This window comes from Aplysia californica, unplaced genomic scaffold (genome assembly GCF_000002075.1).
Source record: "Aplysia californica isolate F4 #8 unplaced genomic scaffold, AplCal3.0 scaffold00621, whole genome shotgun sequence".
NCBI classification, from domain to species: domain Eukaryota; kingdom Metazoa; phylum Mollusca; class Gastropoda; order Aplysiida; family Aplysiidae; genus Aplysia; species Aplysia californica.
In genome coordinates this window covers 22,524-41,492 of record NW_004797891.1, presented here as the reverse complement: position 1 = coordinate 41,492, position 18,969 = coordinate 22,524, and the positions used below count along the sequence as shown (strand labels likewise).

The window sequence follows — 18,969 nt, the reverse complement described above, 5'->3', positions numbered from 1 at the left end:
ATATATATAATATATCCCCGCCTAACAGCAAGCTCTTTGTGCTTAACAATTTATGTTATTACCCCAACAGGCCCTAAAACACTCAAAGACGTTCTCGGCTTCTCGGAAAGCACACAGTACAAGCAGCCACTCAAGCACTTAAACACTTACAAACCGACAAGCTCTTTACCACTTGGGTGAAGAGAGGAAAATTCGTGTAAAATGCTTTTCCTAGGGACACAACGTAGGGTCCCTCATGGGGTTCAAACCCAACCCACGACCTCTCGGTTGCGATCCTATCAGCCTAACCACAATACCACCCAGCCCACAAATAGACAGATCGTCAAATAACGGTAGGAGCGAGAAAGAAAAGAAGTGGAACGTAATCTATCAGTGAAGCCTTCCAACCACCTGCGACTAATAGTGTAGTATAAAATATGCACGGACGAATAAATAAACACAGAACCTAAGTAAAAGACTCGAGAGGGACCATAGACATACTTTGAAAGTAAGAACCAAACGTGTTTTGAGTAGCATTTTAAAAATAGATGTCTTTGGGGAATGAACCAATACAAATGTAGTACAGCTGTAAAGGTTTTTAGGTCTACTGTACAACTTCTCGCTACTGAAACGATCTCGTGGAATGTCAAGCTCAAGCCACGAACGCACAATTAAAAAACAGAAACACGAAGCCAAACTATGACGGAGGGGGCGATTTGAACGAAAGGGGCTTCTCGTCGGGGAAGCCCGCGGGAAACTTAGACCGCGTCTATTCAGGAAAATCAAAGCAGAAACATGAGGGCAACAGCAAACGACGATTGACCCATTGACGCGGTGTTAATGTAGAGCTCTAACTGTCGGTGATAGCAAACGACGGGGCTTGTGTCGGAGAGCGGCGCTGTACTGTGCGGAATGACTGTGCAATCGTTTTTGTGTGCTACAAGTGTCAAATTACCGGAGACCTCAGTTACTGGAGGGGGAGACTTCGTATGTCTGGGTTTAGTACGTGTTGAGAGAAGCGAAAACAGTAACAGAATAACGGCTATTTAGTGCAGAGAAAAGTAAGACAGACGGACACAAAAGAGAAGCAAGATTGTCAACACTGAAACGGCTATTTAGTGCAGGAGAAAAAAGCAAGATAGACGACAAAAAAGGGAGGAAAGAAAAGGAGTAAGATCTAGGCCAACCGTAGCTCCCCCAAACCAACCATCCGCTATCTGTACAATGTATTTGTATGTCATGAGTTTACCAAGAGAAGACATTTAAATTGTTGCCAGCAGACGTATGGCAGAACTAATTCTCTATTCTTATTCAGACAACGGACCAACAGTCAGGGTTTTCCTCACGCCCCCCCCCCCCCCCCGCTCTTTCCTCTTCCCCCTTTGTGTATAGTTGTGTGTGTGTCTGTGTGTGAGTGTGTGTGTGTGTGTCTGAGTGTGAGTGTGTGTGTGTGTTTGTGTGTGTGTGTGTGTGTGTGTGTGTGTGTGTGTGTGTGTTTTCGTGTGCATGCGAGAGTCCTCTCTATTTTCTTTCTATGAACGTTTTAAAGGTGAATGTCCTACTCTTGCCTCTCTTTTTTAAGTCCTGTGGAAATTTGCATAATTGACGTGTTTTGGACGGCTCGCCAATGATTTAAACTTTCTTCTCTTCTTCAGATCTGACCCTTTGAACCTGTGTGATTTTGACGTTGGAAAACAGCCAGGAATGTTTTAAAAGAATGGATTTTCAAGTGATTTTTCGCAAGTAGAGCTTCATTGCAACATGACATTCGAACTAAGAGGACATTAACTACCCATGGCGTTTCAGTCAGTGGACGCCTTGGCGTCACAGGGAAAGAAAACTATCTTTACATCTCTCCGTTCTGACGTTTGGAGTGTCTATAATTCTTGAATTAAGAACTCTTATTGTGTGACTTGGAGGTTCATTTATCACCCAGGAGCTGTGTAGGAGCGTGTTCATAGCCGCAGAGTTGTTGTTGTTGTGGTCAAGGTTCAGTCATGCTTCCCAGAATTCACCTTGGCGCTCTCCTCACCGCCACCAACTCAGAACTAGCCAGTCAGAGCAGAGAACAGGGACAGGCCACGCGGGAGGCGAGGGTGACCAAAAACATGGAAGGTTTCTATGTATACCAGACGTACCTACGGCGCCTGCGCAGAATGCACAGATCGTATGTCGCCAAGTACCGCAAAGCTCACCCTTCCGCGAAGCAGAGGACGTTTGGCCCTCCCCCTCGTACGACCGAGTTCTACACCGCTCGAGAAGACCCCAGTCAAAGTTACGTCCCCCTTCCAAGACATCGGCTCTCCTTATCAGACACGTACATCCAACTCCACAGCCAATCACCGGACGGGAGTATAGACTTGGCTCCTCCCCCTCCGCCTTCTCCTTCTTTGGAGACCTCTCAGTTGGAAGACGCCCCTCCCTTGTCCGTGTCACCAGCTCCTGCAGGGGCTATCTACATTCCGTGCGGGCGTGAAAACTCATTCAAAGGTAGACCCGTTGCGATGTCTCGAAAGCCAAAGTACCTAGACCCGCTCAAAGGCAACTCATCTGCGGTACAGTACACAGGTAGAGACTCCCGGGTGGTCAAGGAAGGGGCCATGCCCTTCAGTCTCTGGCGTCGGGAGAGGGGGCGGGCGGGGGCGGGAACTGTGTACAGCCTGAGCACGGTCAAGGAAGAGCAACTCACCAGTGATTCCAAGCTGGGGAATTTCCCAAAACTTCTTCATCGGAATATCAATGCAGTTTCGAATAACTAGAATGTGACCTCCCCACCCCCTTTCCCCCTTTTTTCCAAAGCCCTAAATATTAGATTAAACAATACGCAAAACTGTCTCGATTCATATGACACTGAGGGTTTTTTTTTCTCCCCGATAGATAGTATATTTGTATGTGGTAAAGTATTCTAGATAAATTCACTGCTGATTCCTAAAGAATATCTCTCAAACATAGATCTAGTCGATACATTAAATCATGTAGACAGCAAGTTTATTATCATTCTTTAGTCATGAAAGAATCTAACATCGTGACCACATTATTCCAAGATTTCATCTCAGGAACTGTACATCTCAAAACAATGTCATAACTTTTTTTCTCTAGATTTTACTGCTTTGCCCCCCCCCCCCCCCCCTCTTTTCCTGGCACACACGCATAAACACTTCTGGGAACATGCCATCTTTAGTTATTCACCCCCGCCCTCCTTTCCAGATCTCAGTGCGAAAAAAGAACGAGTGCACAAATATAATATGTGAGGCAGCGTGGCGAAATCAGGTGCTGGTCAAAATAATGTAACCAAGGAAACCGACATTTTTCTGACCGCTGGGAAATCTTTTTCAGGTTTTCGTGGTTTTTTTCACTCAATACTTTCTATGTCCATTTAGGAACACATATCTCTGTGGATTTTACTGAAAAAGATTGATAAAGGGCACAAAAAATGTAAAAGTGCATTTTCCAAAGACTCTCAGGCTTTGGAAGTCGCCAAACTTTGGCGGCCATTTTCTCATTAATTTTACCTCTGACACGAGACGACCCCCATACCCTTCCATTGCAAATATTATCTTGATTTTTAATCAAGATGCATGGGTTTTTTTTTCTCGCCAAAAGCAAGACATAAAATTAACAAGTTTTAAGGTGATACTAATAACTCTAAATATCCAAAAACTGACGAGAGCTGATTCCACCGCGTCGTGACACATACATGTACAGTTATTATTGTTCTTGTTTCTGTCTCTGTGACCCATGTGACAGCGGGGAATAATATTTTGAGCTCCATGAAAGTATTGAAAGAGGACATTGATTGAAGGTTAGACAACTCCAAAGAGGAAACAATTCTAGTGCATCCTGTTATAATAATATATAATTTATCAGCATGGGTGTACACTATTGTAATGCATGGATCTGTGGTATGTTCTGGAACACTTTGTCTGTCGTTTTTCTTTATTTTGTAGGTTTGTTGGTTATAATTGTTTTGCTTTTAGCTCCCATTATAAATACACTGTGAGTTATGTCAAAAACTCGACCTACAACTGATGACCTTGTTCCTTCAGTGCCACTCTGGGGAGAGTTTTCACCCCCCCCCCCTCTCTCTCTCTCTCTCTCTCTCTCTCTCTCTCTCTCTCTCTCTCTCTCTCTCTCTCTCTCTTACTTCTTTGCCACCCCACCCCATCCCCTTTCCTGCCACACACACATAAACATTTCTTGGAACATGCCATCTTTAGTTATACACCACCGCCCCCCCCCTCTCTCTCTCTCTCTCTCTCTATCTATCTATCTATCTATCTATCTATCTATCTATCTATCTATCTATCTATCTATCTATCTATCTATCTATCTATCTATCTATCTATCTATCTATCTATCTATCTATCTATCTATCCCCCTCTCTCTCTCGTTCACTCTCGCACCCCCCCCCCCTTTCGAAAAAACAATTCAAAACACAAACAAAAACACCGACAATACATAGCAACAACAACGGCAATAAACGTTTGTCTAAAGACACTAGTACAGTATTGTGAACCCGGGTTGGTGACCTTGGCAGTCCAGTAGTTAGGGCACCGGGCTCGCGTAAACGTGAGATTGCGGGTTGGAGGGTTCGAGTCTCAATTAGTGAATTAGGGTTTCTATGATGTTGTGTTATTATTTTTTTTTTGGGGGCATGTGTTTTACGGCGCTTGCAATTGCATAAAGTCATATGAGCGCGCGGGACACATTATAAAACTTTTTCAGTTGGCAGGGAATTTTGAATTTTGCCTGGGTGGTGGCCGAAGCGTACTCTTATCGGATCAATTTTAGACCACCAAGATATCTTTTAAAAAATTAATGTGCGCAACTTACACTAGTTACACACGGGCCCTGGGAGATTTTTCGCCGTTGTCCGAGAAGGCTAGGTGTAGATATTTCCTACCAGAAGACAAGGGGTGTGGCTGAAAGACAACAGTAAGAAGGAGTCAAGGAGTAGCAGTAGAAATGCTGCAGAAAGAGTCAGGAGCCCAAAGGAGGGGGCAAAGGAGGTGAAGGGGTGGGGGCAGAAAGAGGAGACGAAAGCAAACGACAGAACATTGCAAGAGGAGGTGAAAGGAGACAATTTTAGAGAAGAATTTTTTTCGGTCCCTACCCGGATTCGAACCCGGGATCTTTGAACGAGAGGCCAACACCTTAACCTCTAGGCTACGAGAGCCTCCGCTGTGTCCTTTAGAAAGACACTTTACAAGACTTTTCCTGTCTGGCTCGGTCCTCTCGGAGGTGAACTCGGGTGGTTGGAGGGCGCCACTGGTAGGTCCTACTTGTTACCTTTCCCTCTGTTGTTCTGTCTGTCTTACTTTTCCCCAGCGCTAAATGACGTTTATTGTGTTGATGTGCTTCTCTTTACTTTAACAAATCAAACAAACAAACAAACAAACGAAAAAGAGATAAACGTTGAATTTGGAAGTCTGTCTCTGAAATAACACTCCTCACAGTGTTGCAAAGGGCGTTAAACTAGCGGACACAATTTCATTTTCGAACCCAATTTGCCCGTAGGAGTTGGCTCTACTAATCACTGTTTGACAGAGGTGAGGTCAGACCAAGTATGTTCTTCAAACCCTGCTCAAGTGTCTGTCACACAGGTACATTGTCTCTCGCTGTCTGTCATACTTGAATAAATTAGCAATCACAAAGTTTGTCTTTCTCACCGCAGTCTTTGTTGTCGGACAGCGAAGAGCTGTATCCCCTCCTCGACGGGACAGACGATATTCGGAGACGTCTCCGGCGAGCACCTTGGAACTATTCGGAGACGCACTCCCTCACTCAGATGCACTGCTTTGGGGGGGGGGGGTGTCAAACTGCATATTGTTTGCTGCAGATCACGCATCATATAGCCACTAATACTGTCGCAAATTAAGTATTTTCAAGAAAATTTCAATTCAAACGTAACTGCAAAATATCAAATTATGGGTTAAAACTGGAAGGGGGGAGCATGCTCCCTTGTAACCCCCCAGATTTTATTTACTTGGTCTAGAGGCACAAAGCATTTTGATTGGTCTATCTCCGTCGGAGACGTCTCCGGATAGATACTGTGCCTCGACGGTGCCGGTGTTGGGAGTGGGAGGATTTGCCACCTCACTGAGCACACAATGTTTACCTTTGTGTAACTGTCACCCGAGGGCCGGCTCTCGTTAGACAGATTGGGGCGTGACTAATGGAACAGCGACCACGGATAATTTTTTTTCTTCTTTTTTTTGGTAAGTATTTTACGGAGCTCGCAACTGCATAAGGTCATATGAGCGCGCGGGACACTTTAAAACAGTTGGTAGAAAATTCACAAGATCCACAGGACTTGCCAAAACAACCCTACAAGGAACCGTACAAGGAGAGAGAAAGAGAGGAAGGCAGAGAAGGAGAAGGGAGGATAACATCACAGAGTGGACAGGGGAGACGATGGGTGACAATCTGAAGAAAGCAGATGGCAGAGAGAAAAGGCGAGAGCTGGCTGTCAGATGCAGTGGTGCCCCCACGGTTGCCCCAACCACGGGAAAGAAAAAGAAAAAAAAAAGAAAGAAAAAATTCCAAATTTTGCCCGGGTGGCGGCCGAAGCCTACTCTTATCGATTTTGGACGGCCAAGGGATCTTTAACGTGCGCATCTTGCACACAGGACCTCTGAGATTTTTCGTCATTATCCGAGAAGGCTAGGTGTTAGATCTTACCTACCATAGGATCAGGGGTGTGGCTGACAGACAACAGTTGGAGCTGCAGAAAGAGTCAGGGGCCCAGAGGAGGGAGCAAAGGGGTGAGTGGACGGAGGCGAGGGGGTCGGGGCAGAAAGCGGAGACGAAAGCAGACGACAGAACATTGTTGAGAGCAGGAAAAGATGTAAAGGGAAAAAAAATAGAGGAGAAAAATATCCGTCGCTATCCGGATTCGAACCCGGGACATATTGAACGATTGAACACCTTTACCTCTCGACCACGAGAACCCCCGTTAACTCTTTATACGCGGTGCACCTGCCCATTTGACACATTTGATAAATCTGATGCAAGTGACACAGTCGGTGACCGCCAGGACTTTCTTTCAATATGAATGGAACTTGTTGGTCAGTCTATGAAGGCGTGACTTTTTACTTCCCTTTTCCGATTCAGCGGCGTCTGAATTCTAGCTCTAGCCCTTCGGCCTAAATGAAGGCATGACAAAATGATGGAAGAGGTGTGGAGAGGGGACAAAGAGGCAAAGGCAAAATGAGAAACTTGATGATGATGATGATGATGATGATGATGATGATGATGATGATGATGATGATGATATATAGACAAGCTATAGCTTGTAGCCCATTAGATCTTACATTATTTTTTTTTGTATCATGTTCCCGATGAAGCCCTTTACAGGGGGAAACGTTGAACCTGTATAAACTTTGAAAATTCTACCAGTACCAGTCTCAACCCTTTTTTTATTCCCTGCTACTTACAATGATGATGGTGATGATGATGATGATGATGATGATGATGATGAGGAGGAGGAGGAGGAGGAGGAGGAGGAGGAGGAGGAGGAGGAGGAGGAGGAGGAGGAAGGGGAGGAGGAGGAAGGGTAAAAGAAACATGAGATGTCGTCAAGGTGGAACATGGACAAGCAGACGAAATGGGAGAAGGACTGGGAGAAGGAGATATAAGGGAGAGGGACATCTCCTCTGCAAATAAAACTTCTAAAAGGGCACATAATTTTGTGTTGTTTTTGAGCAAGGTCTTTATTTTCCACCTTAAACAAATTCATTGTTTAATCTGTTTTCAATGTAGATCTAGGTGTTTTTACACTCCCATCGACACACACAGATCATTAAAGAGGCGGACTTCGATCCTGCCTGCCTGCTGCAGTCTTTGTTTTGAAGCTCTCCTTCGTTTCTCCAGAAGAAGAATAGGAATAACACAGTCTGTTAGTTTCTCTTTTACTGTTTTTCACACAAGTAGGGTAACTCTTATCGCAAAGTCCGCACTTTTTCGAAGAGGGCGCCACCGAATTTTGAGGACACTTTTTTAATTGGCTCAAAGAGAGGAGTGAACTGTTTTGTTATTCATGGTCTTTGCTGCAACACCATAAATGCCGGTTCTTGTTTTATTTTGAAATTACACCTGATTTGACATGACAAGGGTGTCTTTAATTGTGTCGTGGCTGTTGTGATGACGCTCAAACGCTGATGTGTGTCGTTCTTAAATCTACCAGTGGCGGGCTATTTTAGTTAAATGGTCATCATTATCTTTGCTCTTCTCGTTGTCGCCTTCATCCTCCTTCATTGCAAGCTCCACTGCTCTACCTAGAGAGGGACATCTTTGCAGCTAAAACTTCTGACAGGGCGCACAATGTGTTGTTTTTGACGAGGTGGTTATTCCTCATCCTTCTTTGCAAGGTCCACTGCTCTATCAGCTCTCTTCTCCCTCACTAACACTTTCCCACTCTCCACTCTCTCTCTCCTTAACACCCCCCCCCCCCCGACATTTTTTCAGTTTTCCTCCTCTCTTTTACTTCCATTTCAGCCCCACATTGTACTCCAATGCAGATGAACTCGTTAAAAAAAAACCCAGCAGGGTATCAATATATAAAAAAATGTACGGTTTTCTGAGAAAGAATATTTCTCACACTACAGGACACTTCCCACTATCGGAGATGGACCTCAAGTCTTGTTTGTTTGAGTAAACAGACGGAATTCGACATGGCAGTGGTCGTTTGGTGCTGGAAAAAATCAAGAAAAACAGACAGAAACAACAGAGTGGGTTGGGGGAGCCTCTAACTGCTTTCTCAGGTCGCTTGTCCGTGTAGAGTGCTGAAAAGGGATCTGAACCTACCCCACATTGTGACCACATTTTCTCTCCCTTTGGTCAAGCGAGCTGACAGGTTTTTTGTTTATGTCGACAAAATTTAGACCATTTAGGCTGCATGTCAAGAGCCAACCAGGGCTGAGAGGGAAACACTAGTAAAGCAGAAAGACCAAGGTACTTCAGAGAGATTCTCCCAACTTGGGAATCGAACTGTGGTCTCCTGCATGCCACGGCAAGGCGTCTAACCGTTACACCACAGACGCCAGTGAGCTGACGGGTGAAGATTTCAATATATAAGAGAACTCTTATGGTGATCCACACTGGAGTTTTAACTTATAAGACAGTATATCCAGTTTTTGGACGAAATTAAGTAACCGATTCCACCTAATAGTCAATGCGTCTATACAACAAGAGGGTTCACTTCTCTTTGAGCCAATTAAAAAAGTGTCCTCAAAATTCGGTGGCGCCCTCTTCACAAATGCGCACCCTTTGCGAACAGAGTTACCCTACTTGTTTGAAAAAAATCAAAGTGAAACCAACAAGTTTTTGAATAAATAAGAATTCAAATTTCGGAAGAACGCTTTTTTTAAAATGGTTACGCTGACAATAAACCTCTTCCTGAGGAGGAGGCGACTATTTTCTTCGTTTAATTTGACTTAAGAATGAGAAGCGAGAGGTCATTAAAATATGAAAATAAAACCCTTAAAATTCCGCACTGAATGAACCCGAACAGCTGATGAACAGCAGTTGATCTGCGCACGCAAGGGGGTGCTATTCCCATTCTTCTTCTGGAAAAACGAAACAGAGCTTCAAGACTGCAGCGCCATCTGAGCCATTTCGCGGACTTTCGGGGACATTTTTTTGGCTGAGTGAACCATCTTATTTTGTACCATCTTTGCTCTCTGCCTTAATCTGGTATCAATATTTTAGTAAAAAGGAGGAGAAAGTGTTTTGAAGATATTCAAAGCAGCTGGCTGTGAGAGGCAATGCGGAGATCTCTTTGAAACTTTCAGTATTTCTCAGAAAATCATTTTGACAGACTGCTATACAAAGCGTACGGATCGGAATAACGAGTAAATTTCCTCTTTGGAAAGTGGTGGTACAGAGTTCCCCACGTCGTAAGGATACGAAAGTAAAACACGACGTACGGATAGGGTCAATTCGTGAAGCCTCATATTATGACTTGCTGCCCTCTGTGATTGCTGCTCTCTAGCTGGGTTTGTTAGAAGCTAGGCTCTCCCAGGTCAAAGGGTTAATGTTGAAATCCTTCACAGACATTTTCAGGGTGCCTTTGTAGTGTCTTTTTTGTGCCCCAACCTTACGCTTCCCTGAGGACAGTTCAGAAAAGAATACTGTCTTTGGGATTCTGAAATCAGACATTCTTACGACATGGCTAGCCCATCCAAGTTGAGTTCTGGACTCCAGACAGCTATCAATATCTTGGCGTCCAATTAAATATCTTGGCGTCCATTTCTATGCAACACAAATCATAAGTGATCATGCATGTTAATGGTGAGGATATGAAATCAACAAAAACAAAGTATAAATTAAGCACATTTAATGACATTAAAATCAATAAATTATTCAATAAAGAACAGTCATTTCAACCTACAAACGAGTTTAAACCGCTGCACTAGCGTGTGTCAGAATAATTTTGATAATGCGGAACTCATAACACATGTATAGATGAAAGCAAATTAAGGGTGATCATCTTACAAAAGGGATATGATAAAGGGAAATAATCATGAGAGCACCCATTTTTTTTCGGCAGTTGTCTCCCGTGGCTTATTGCACAGTAGTCGTGACAAAAATACGTTGTTTGCTTCCCGATTTTTTATATATTATATTTTTTTTTGGGTTGATTTTTTTTTCTCCAGATTTCGCTGACTTTAGAGACGATGATTTTGTACCAATGAGCTCAGAAAATAAGAGAAAATCCCCACAAAAACAAACGTAGTTCAAGACAAAAACAAACCACACAACAGGACTCGCAATCATTTTTTTTTTTCAGCTTCTCCATTTAGTCACAAGTCGACCCCGAGACACAAAAACATTATAACATTTTTGAAAATATTTTTTTTCTTTTCTGATTTTACCCAAACACTGGTGAAAGGGAGAAGAAAAGAAAAATAAATGAATAGGGCCTACCAAAAAATTAAATAAAAATAACAACGTTTTTTGTTTTGTTTTGTTTTGTTTTTGTACTGCTACGGCGAGACTGCAAGTGTATACGGCTACAGAAAGAAAACAACTACCAGGGCAAGATTATTTAGGCCTATGTCTAGAAAAGTTTGCCAAAGATACAGTGGAAGCCTCAAACAAATGTCAGTGCCTGAACTACTAAACACTTTCAACGGAAAAAGAAAAACCTTTCAAAATCGGTTTTCCTCCTCATTATTATTATCACTTGAAGTAAGCGTATGCACAGCGCAAGGAAGGGTCGACTTTTTTTTCTTTAAAAAAATTACAATTTAACAGAAAAAAAGCAAAAGGCAGATGGGAGACGTTTAGCGAGATTACTGAAGAAGGGCACTATCACTGAAATATTTAGTTTCATGCTCTTTGAAAGGGAACAACTCGTGACTGCAGAAATAAGAGAATTATTCTTTTTCTCCCCTCTCTGTTTATCGGTTATGCATCATAGCTTATCTGGAACTATCGCATCTTCCTACCTTGTGAACCCCTACGGTACCACTGTTTACACTCACAAATTTCAATATATCTGCTATCAAATGTCAGATCTTCTTGCTATTATCTTAGTGTCACTACTTTACTGATAAACACAATTCCCCTTAAATCGAAGAAGCCTTGCCATAGACAGTTCCTTAGGACTGATGCTGCTTGTCGCGCCAGCCCTTGATAAAACTTTTGTTGATTAAAAAAATGTACCATGTATTCGTTAATATAATCATGCGACAAAGCACCTGCTGTCTTATAATTAAGACAGTACTAACATCACTTAAGAACTGTTTACATTTTCTGTCTACAATTATTGTGTATATGGTAATAAGCAAATCTTCAAATTCCAATTAAGTATTCAAAGGGCACTTCTAATTTCAAAAAGTTATTAGCGATTGGTGTGATTGATTGTTCTCAGGGAGCAAGTAAAAGGTCTGCCTTTTTCAAAAACGATAATAACAGTAATAATAAAATGTACAACTTCAATTGATTTGAAGACGTACCCGCTTCCTAAAATGCAAAGAAAGTACATCTTCGTTACCGGTACCCCCATGATCTCTGAAAGACCATGCCACACGTTCTACACATATTATACACACTACAACGACACACGACACGGAAAAGGACAGCCTGATCTCATAAGGGTGGTGTGTAGTGTGTGTATACACCACGTGAAAGGATTACAGCATCAAAACACACACAAAGGATGCAACACAACGAAACAAAATAGTGGTAAGAAAAAATAAATAAAACAAAACAAAACAAACAAAAATGAGATAATAAACGATTCATGTCATGACAATTGAAAAACGTATCATGTCAGTATGTTACAGCGGGCACGTGATATAATTATGATCACGTGACTGAAGTAAAGGACCAATCTGAAAAGTAAAATAATATGATCTGTTTACAAGAGTGTATTCACGAGAGACACCCATCTTCTTATCATTCACATCTGTCACAGCCGATAAAGCATTCACGATTTTTAAAACAAAAATAGTAAACACAAAAAACCCGAGACAAATAAAATCTGAAAAGCTTAACTCCCTTACTTCCAGTCTTAAAAAGGGCCTAAAAACTCAAGAAACAACAACCAGATCCCCCCCCCCTCCTCAGCGAAAACCTTACCGAACTGTCCCCTTAGCAAAATTTTAAAGCAGTAAAAAGAAAGGAACTAACTTGAATGACAATGCACGAGTCATGAAGAAAGCATGGGAGTACAGGGTGTCTCTCGCTAGACGCACAATGGGGAAAATACACATTACTATTTGTGGAGCAGTTCAATATCTGCGCACTTTGGAGCCATTGTGTAGGCTTAGTGTATTTTCCCCATGGTGCGTCTAGCGAGAGACACCCTGTATATTACGATCATCGTCAAACAATCGACGCTTCTTGCAAGAACTCTCACAATTCTCAAAGTCTGGGGGGGGATGAGAGCAGTAGATCTAAGTACAAACCTTTGTCATTTTCCGTAGTGTTGTCACAATTAAATGCGCTGCAAAAAGAAAACGTAAAATCTCACTGCAGCAGGAAGAGATTGCCTATCCTACGACTTTAATTTATCGTCATCATCATCGTAGTCGTCGTCGTCATCATCATTCATCATCATCATCATCATCATCATCATCATCATCATCATCATCATCATCATCATCATCATCATCATCATCATCATCATCATCATCAAACAAGGAGAACAGGAAGCACACAACCCAGACATAGAACCGTAACAAAACACCCTAACAAAATCCTACATTTGAAGCGGCAAAAGCTACCAGTGGTTAAAAGGAAAACGAAACACTATCTTATAGTCTCTATTTCCTCTTGCTTTATGTCGTTGAAGCTGGTATTGCAACCTCTTATATTTCTAACTTCTCATCAAATAACGTGCCTTTGATCTTCGCCCTTCAGGACTTACAACTCATTTGATGTGTCATCGAAACTAAAAGAAAATCAAAATCTCATGCACATCGAAACTGTTAAGCTTTTATCCCTACTAGATTCCCGCGGGTATCGAAACAAAAGTATGTCTATAGGGGAAGTTAGTGATGGTGGATACTAATTCTCGAAAATTCCGAAAATATCGAAATACACAGCAAAATATAAAAAATGTATTGAATCGAATTACGAAACCGAAATCCCTTAAAGGTCGAAAATAGGAACAATGCATTTCCTCCTCCTCCTCCTCCTCTTCTTCTTCTTCTTCTTCTTCTTCTTCTTCTTCTTCTTCTTCTTCTTCTTCCGTCTTTTCTCTACCACAAAGGACGACAGGGGAGGCGAAAAAAAAAACAAACCACACATGAAAGCGAGAGTGTGATAAGAAAAAGACGGGAATGAGAAGAAGAAGAATTATAGAACTGTCTTCTTATAATGCTGCCCGTTTCACAGCAAGTTTCTGTTAAAACTGACGTTTAAAGGCCTTCTCGAAGGTACATAACATTCTGCTTGTGAGATTTCTTAACGAACCTAGATCCAATCTAACAAATATTTAGGTGATATTTTGGAATTGAAAAAAAAGGCTCTTTCATCAGTCGGTACTTATTCATAAGTACTTGTTACTTTTCCTTGTTTCTACTGTAGTGTTCATAGCTCATGAGGGAAAGTTTCCAACGCCTCCCCTTCTGTTTAACCCGTCTAACGCCCCTTGGGTGAAGTATTTGAAACATCTCTTACAGATTTGTATACGTTTTTATTACTGTCTGGACTTATTTTATTTTATTTTATTTTTTTGGGGGGAGGGGGGGCAAATATTGTCACCTTATTAAATCGACTTGAGAGTTTAGACTAATTTATATTGCTTTACACCAGTGCCGCAGATGGTAATAATGTTTATACCGATATCTCTTGTTGTGGGCACTGGAGAGTTAAGAATACATTTTTTTTTTCATTTCGTGTCCGAGGTCAGTCTAGAACTTTAGACCTCAGGGACTGGACTTCAAATGTATCAGTCACGTGGTGCTGATCTATTAAAGGGCATCTTCTCCGGCGACAAAAGGAAAAAATCCCCAACAACGCAAACAGCACAGCGCTTGAACGTCTACAATTTATATCTCAGCTTATGGCTTTCCCCGGTATCAAAGCTATGCGATACTTAGTCCTTTCATCAATCTGTCTCATGAAAACGCCGGTTTAAGTTTAAGAGTTTACCAACTTACACTTCTGACGTAATTTTGAACATATTGTTTCTCTTTCTCCTCACATGATCTCAAGATGCGCTTAGGAAAAAAATAACAACAACCCTCGAGATAGTTAAAACGGTTTGTCTCTAAACAAATCACTATCAACAAATAAGACATAGAGCTTTGAGAATTGAAATGGGTGATTATAACTCCAGTTGTCTTGCATTTGATAAGATCATGACTGAGAGGAACAAAGCCCAAAAATCTACATTATGACGCAAACAAGACGATTGCTGACATATATTTGAACACATCACACAAAACATATATCGAAACACTGATTCAATTAAGGCCCAAAGGAAAGCATAGCAGCTTTTGAAACACCGATAATACTTGATGAATTGATGATGACATTTTGAAATGATGGATGACTTGTAAAGTTCGCTCTGGGATGGACAGACGATATGATGTCATAGCTTGTTCTACTGCAACAGTAACACCAGTTACATACAACCAGCAGGCCCGGTCAAAGTTGTTCTGTTCCGACTTCTAAAGTCTTTCCAATGCTCGAAAGGTGTTGACCAAATCCCAGAGGACGCCATGGCCTAGAATCACTTGCATTCTTCGTATCCATTACAAAACTTATGAGTAAATAATTCTGCCTGCTAGGGTTGTTGCCGACTGTCTTCCAAAGACTCTGAATCTTAATCCGAGGGTAGAAAGAAAATCCTGGTCACTCTTTGCTCCAACTTCACTTTTCAAGTGAAATAAATATATTCTCGTCTGCAGCTGTGTCGTGGAAAGAAACACGTGACTCTGAAATGACGCTGAAAGGCGAATTGTACGAGAGAAACAAACGATGTATGTAAGCTGCACTAGCGGAAGTGACGTTGTCTAATGAGGTCATGAACTTTCAGCATGGTGCGATGACTTCTGAGACTTTAAAAAATGTGAGTTATGGAGAAAATTTAGAGGATTTGAAACAGTCGTAAATCAACATAGGTACTGCTGGTGGTAACGACAACTGTCTTCCATCTGAGAGAGGCAATTTTTTTTATTTTTAGGGGCGGGGGGGTTGCTCCTGAACGTGTCAGAACGTCGTGCTATGCAGAGTAACAGAACGAAACAGCAGTACACGAGAAATAATAGGACCGTAGTCGACGACTATATTATTCTTGGAATCATGAACATCGACTGATTCATTGATCACGGTGAAATGGCTTGCAAACAGTCTGGGTAAACGTCTGGACTATACACCACACTGGATAATACGTCCGATTTGACGGTACGTCAGACGTCAGATCTGACGATACCTCAACGCCGGATTTGACAATACATCATGCTCCGACGTGACAGTACGTCCTGCGTCCGATTTGACTACACGTCACACGTCCGACTCTATGGGAAAGGCCAGGGACAAGGCATGTCGTAAGTAAAAGATCTGGAAATGAGAAGCCGAGGATGATCATGCTGAAATGTAATTATTGGAAAATCTGTACAGCGAGATGATCAAATGGAAACAAACGAGAGGAACACTGGATGAAAGCATAGTCAAACGCAAACCCTTTGAAAGACCGGAGAATTTCGGTCGAGTTATTTATTCCTCTTCGAACACATCTTGTTTGGCTCCACCGCTCACAAATGACATTGGACATAGTTGGATTCTTTGTATGCTTTTTGTAATCTTTAAAGGTCACTTTCATGGCAGTGAACATGGAGAGAGATATAGGTCGGTCTGCACATGTTGACACTCAACAAACGATCTGTCTCCAGTACATCGCCATTGCTCTCAACAGGCTAAGAAACGTGGTGACTTGAGTCTGTGAGTAACAGACACATCCAAAACTCCAATTCACAAAGAAGTGACGCTCTTAGAAGTCAGGGATAAGTGGGTTACTCATCGGCAGTATATCTTACAGAGCCTCTCTGTATCCCTTCCAATATGTTTATTGGGACATTAGGCTCAACGTGGGAATATTGCCAAGAGCCAAGTGACAGTCCAGCCATTCTACGTTCTGTAGCAGTATTGTTGTTTTCACGATGGTTTGTGTCACCTACATGGTATGCCGGTTTAACATCGTAGCATGTGTGCTCTCTTCCCTTCACAAACGCTCTGTTGTTGCAGCATTTCGACCTGACTCTCCGCTGGGATTGCTGGCACAGACCACACCCTCACTCCACACAGAACGAAGACCGAGTCGTTTATTTCCTTATAATCTCCCTGTATCCATATGGTGAAAACAGTCCGTCCCCAAATCGTTTTGTGGAGTAAATGCACCGTAAGTGAGACAGTCAAGGAGAGACATTGAGGTCACTACACGGCAGATGTCACAAACTATTGGTGACGAACACAATCCAGCATTATTCCACGGCTACTCCTGCTTACATTATTCGGAAAATTCTACTTATTCCGACTGGGAATTCTGTCCTATCTCATTACGTACACGGGTCACATTCATACATCCAACAAGACAGAATTCTTCGTCACGATGGACGAGAACATTCTGCTACAACATCGAGGGGAAGAATTCATTACAGAAGCACCAAGTATCCACACACACATTATATCATTATCCAAGGGCGATTCCGGAACAAAACCCCCAGGTGCATCACATTAATATTCATTGCTTTCCCCAAAAACCAGCAACGCAGAGAAATCATTTGGATCCACATCTCAAACCAGTTATCCAAAGCTAGTGGAACCACAAAAATCCTCTCAAACCGGTTATCCAATACCGATCAGCTATTCAAAGCTAGTAGGACGATAAAGATCCCCTCAAACCAGTTATCCAATGCTAGTGGAACCATTACGATCCCCTCAAACCAGTTATCCAAAGCTAGTGGAACCATAAAAGATCTCGTCAAACCAGTTCATCCAAAACTCGTGGAACCATTAAGATCCTCTCAAACCAGTTATCCAATGCCGACTTGTGAGCGGTGGGCGATGCTCACCCCTTAGGGCAGGCGCGTCACGAGCTCAGTTCCCGTGTACGACAGGCCAAGAGCGACACACGAAGAGCCGATGGGCAGCCCAGCCCCAGCCCCAGCCCTACATGATCGTGCAGCATTTGTTCCGTCGTTTTTTCTCGGCGTCCTGAACTTGCAAGTCTCCGGTGGCCGGCCCGTTGTTCCCCTGGGAGTCCGGCGCGCCCCCTCCTCCAGGCTTGGACTGCCCCTCCCCGTCTGCTGGAATAGAAACTTTGACACCGTCCGCGGACACCGGCGCCGAGGGGTCACCGACCTTGCCGTTCTCCCTGGGCGTGTCTCCGTCAGCGTGTGGGGAGGGGGAGGCGGCGGTGGCTCCTGCCGTCTGAGGCGAGATTCTTTCCTCCACGTCGCCGGGCAACAAGGAGTTGTTGTTCGTCTGCGCATGCTCGGAAGTAGAGTTGTTGTGGTTGTTGCCATGGTCAGCGCCGTCCAGGTGGTCCACGATCTGGACGTGCTTGCCTCCCCTGGCTTGTTTCTGTGGCTGCTCGCTCTGCTGGTGTTGCTGCTGCTGTTGCTGTTGCTGCTGCAGCAGCTGTTCTTGCTGCTGTTGCAGCTGTAGTGTTCGCTTCTCCTCCTCGTTGAGGTAGAAGTTGTCGCGGATGATGGTGGCGCGGGACAGCAGGTCCTCGGCCTCGCGGGATAAGTCGCCTCCGGGCAGAAACGGGTTGTCTCTGCTTTCCAGGCTGGGGAAGACAGAAACAACAGAAAACGTGAGAATCTTTTATAGATATCTACTTGTGAAAGAGTTGAGGAAAACAAGAAACAAACGAAATCATGAGAATCTGATAGTTGTGAAAGAGCTGAGGAATACACAGAAAAAAGAAAGTTATAGTTGCAAAAGATCCGAGGAAGAAAGAGACACAAGAAATCATGAGAATTTTAAAGTTGTGAAAGAGCTGAGGAAAAACAGAAACAACAGAAAGCCTCAACTTCCTATAGCTGTAAAAAAAAAAGGACTAATAAGTGGTGTACGTTGTGCAAGAAAGCACCGATACATTTGATAGGCACACGATGATGATACTTCTGAGGATCATTTTAGGGATGAAAAAAAAGTAAAGTGAGAGGCTCTCTCTCTCACGTCTCCCTCCTACCCCGCTCACATCCCTCTCATTCATTTGCTCCTTCTATCTCTCATTTTCTCCGTCTCTGTTTTCATTCTCTCTCTCTCTCTCTCTCTCTCTCTCTCTCTCTCTCTCTCTCTCTCTCTCGTCCTCTCTCTCACTCACTCACTCACTCACTCACTCACTCACTCACTCACTCACTCACTCACTCACTCTCTCTCTCTCTCTCTCTCTCTCTCTCTCTCTCTCTCTCTCTCTCTCTCTCTCCCTCTCCCCCCCCCCCACTCAATTTCGTACCGAGAACTTGTCATTAACATTTAATATTTTCCTCTATATCAGAAATGATTCCTGACGCCGTTTTGACC

General features: G+C 43.0%; 2 protein-coding genes across 2 annotated transcripts in view; one reads left to right on the top strand and one right to left on the bottom strand.

Moving 5' to 3' along the window:
* LOC101854749 overlaps positions 1-4,004 on the top strand; it is a 7,679-nt gene extending 3,675 nt beyond the window's left edge. Inside the window, exon 2 of the mRNA XM_005107666.3 lies at positions 1,635-4,004. Coding sequence (XP_005107723.1) covers positions 1,977-2,738 — 762 coding nt within the window. The 5' untranslated portion in view covers positions 1,635-1,976 and the 3' untranslated portion in view covers positions 2,739-4,004. The remainder of the gene's footprint in view (positions 1-1,634) is intronic.
* A 6,296-nt stretch (positions 4,005-10,300) lies between these two features.
* LOC106013028 (mediator of RNA polymerase II transcription subunit 13) lies at positions 10,301-18,228 on the bottom strand (the record flags this gene model as incomplete). Its single annotated transcript, XM_013087670.1, is given in 1 exon segment — positions 10,301-18,228. A coding segment is annotated over 1 exon segment (624 nt), but the record flags the coding sequence as incomplete, so codon positions are not given.
* Positions 18,229-18,969: the final 741 nt, after the last annotated feature.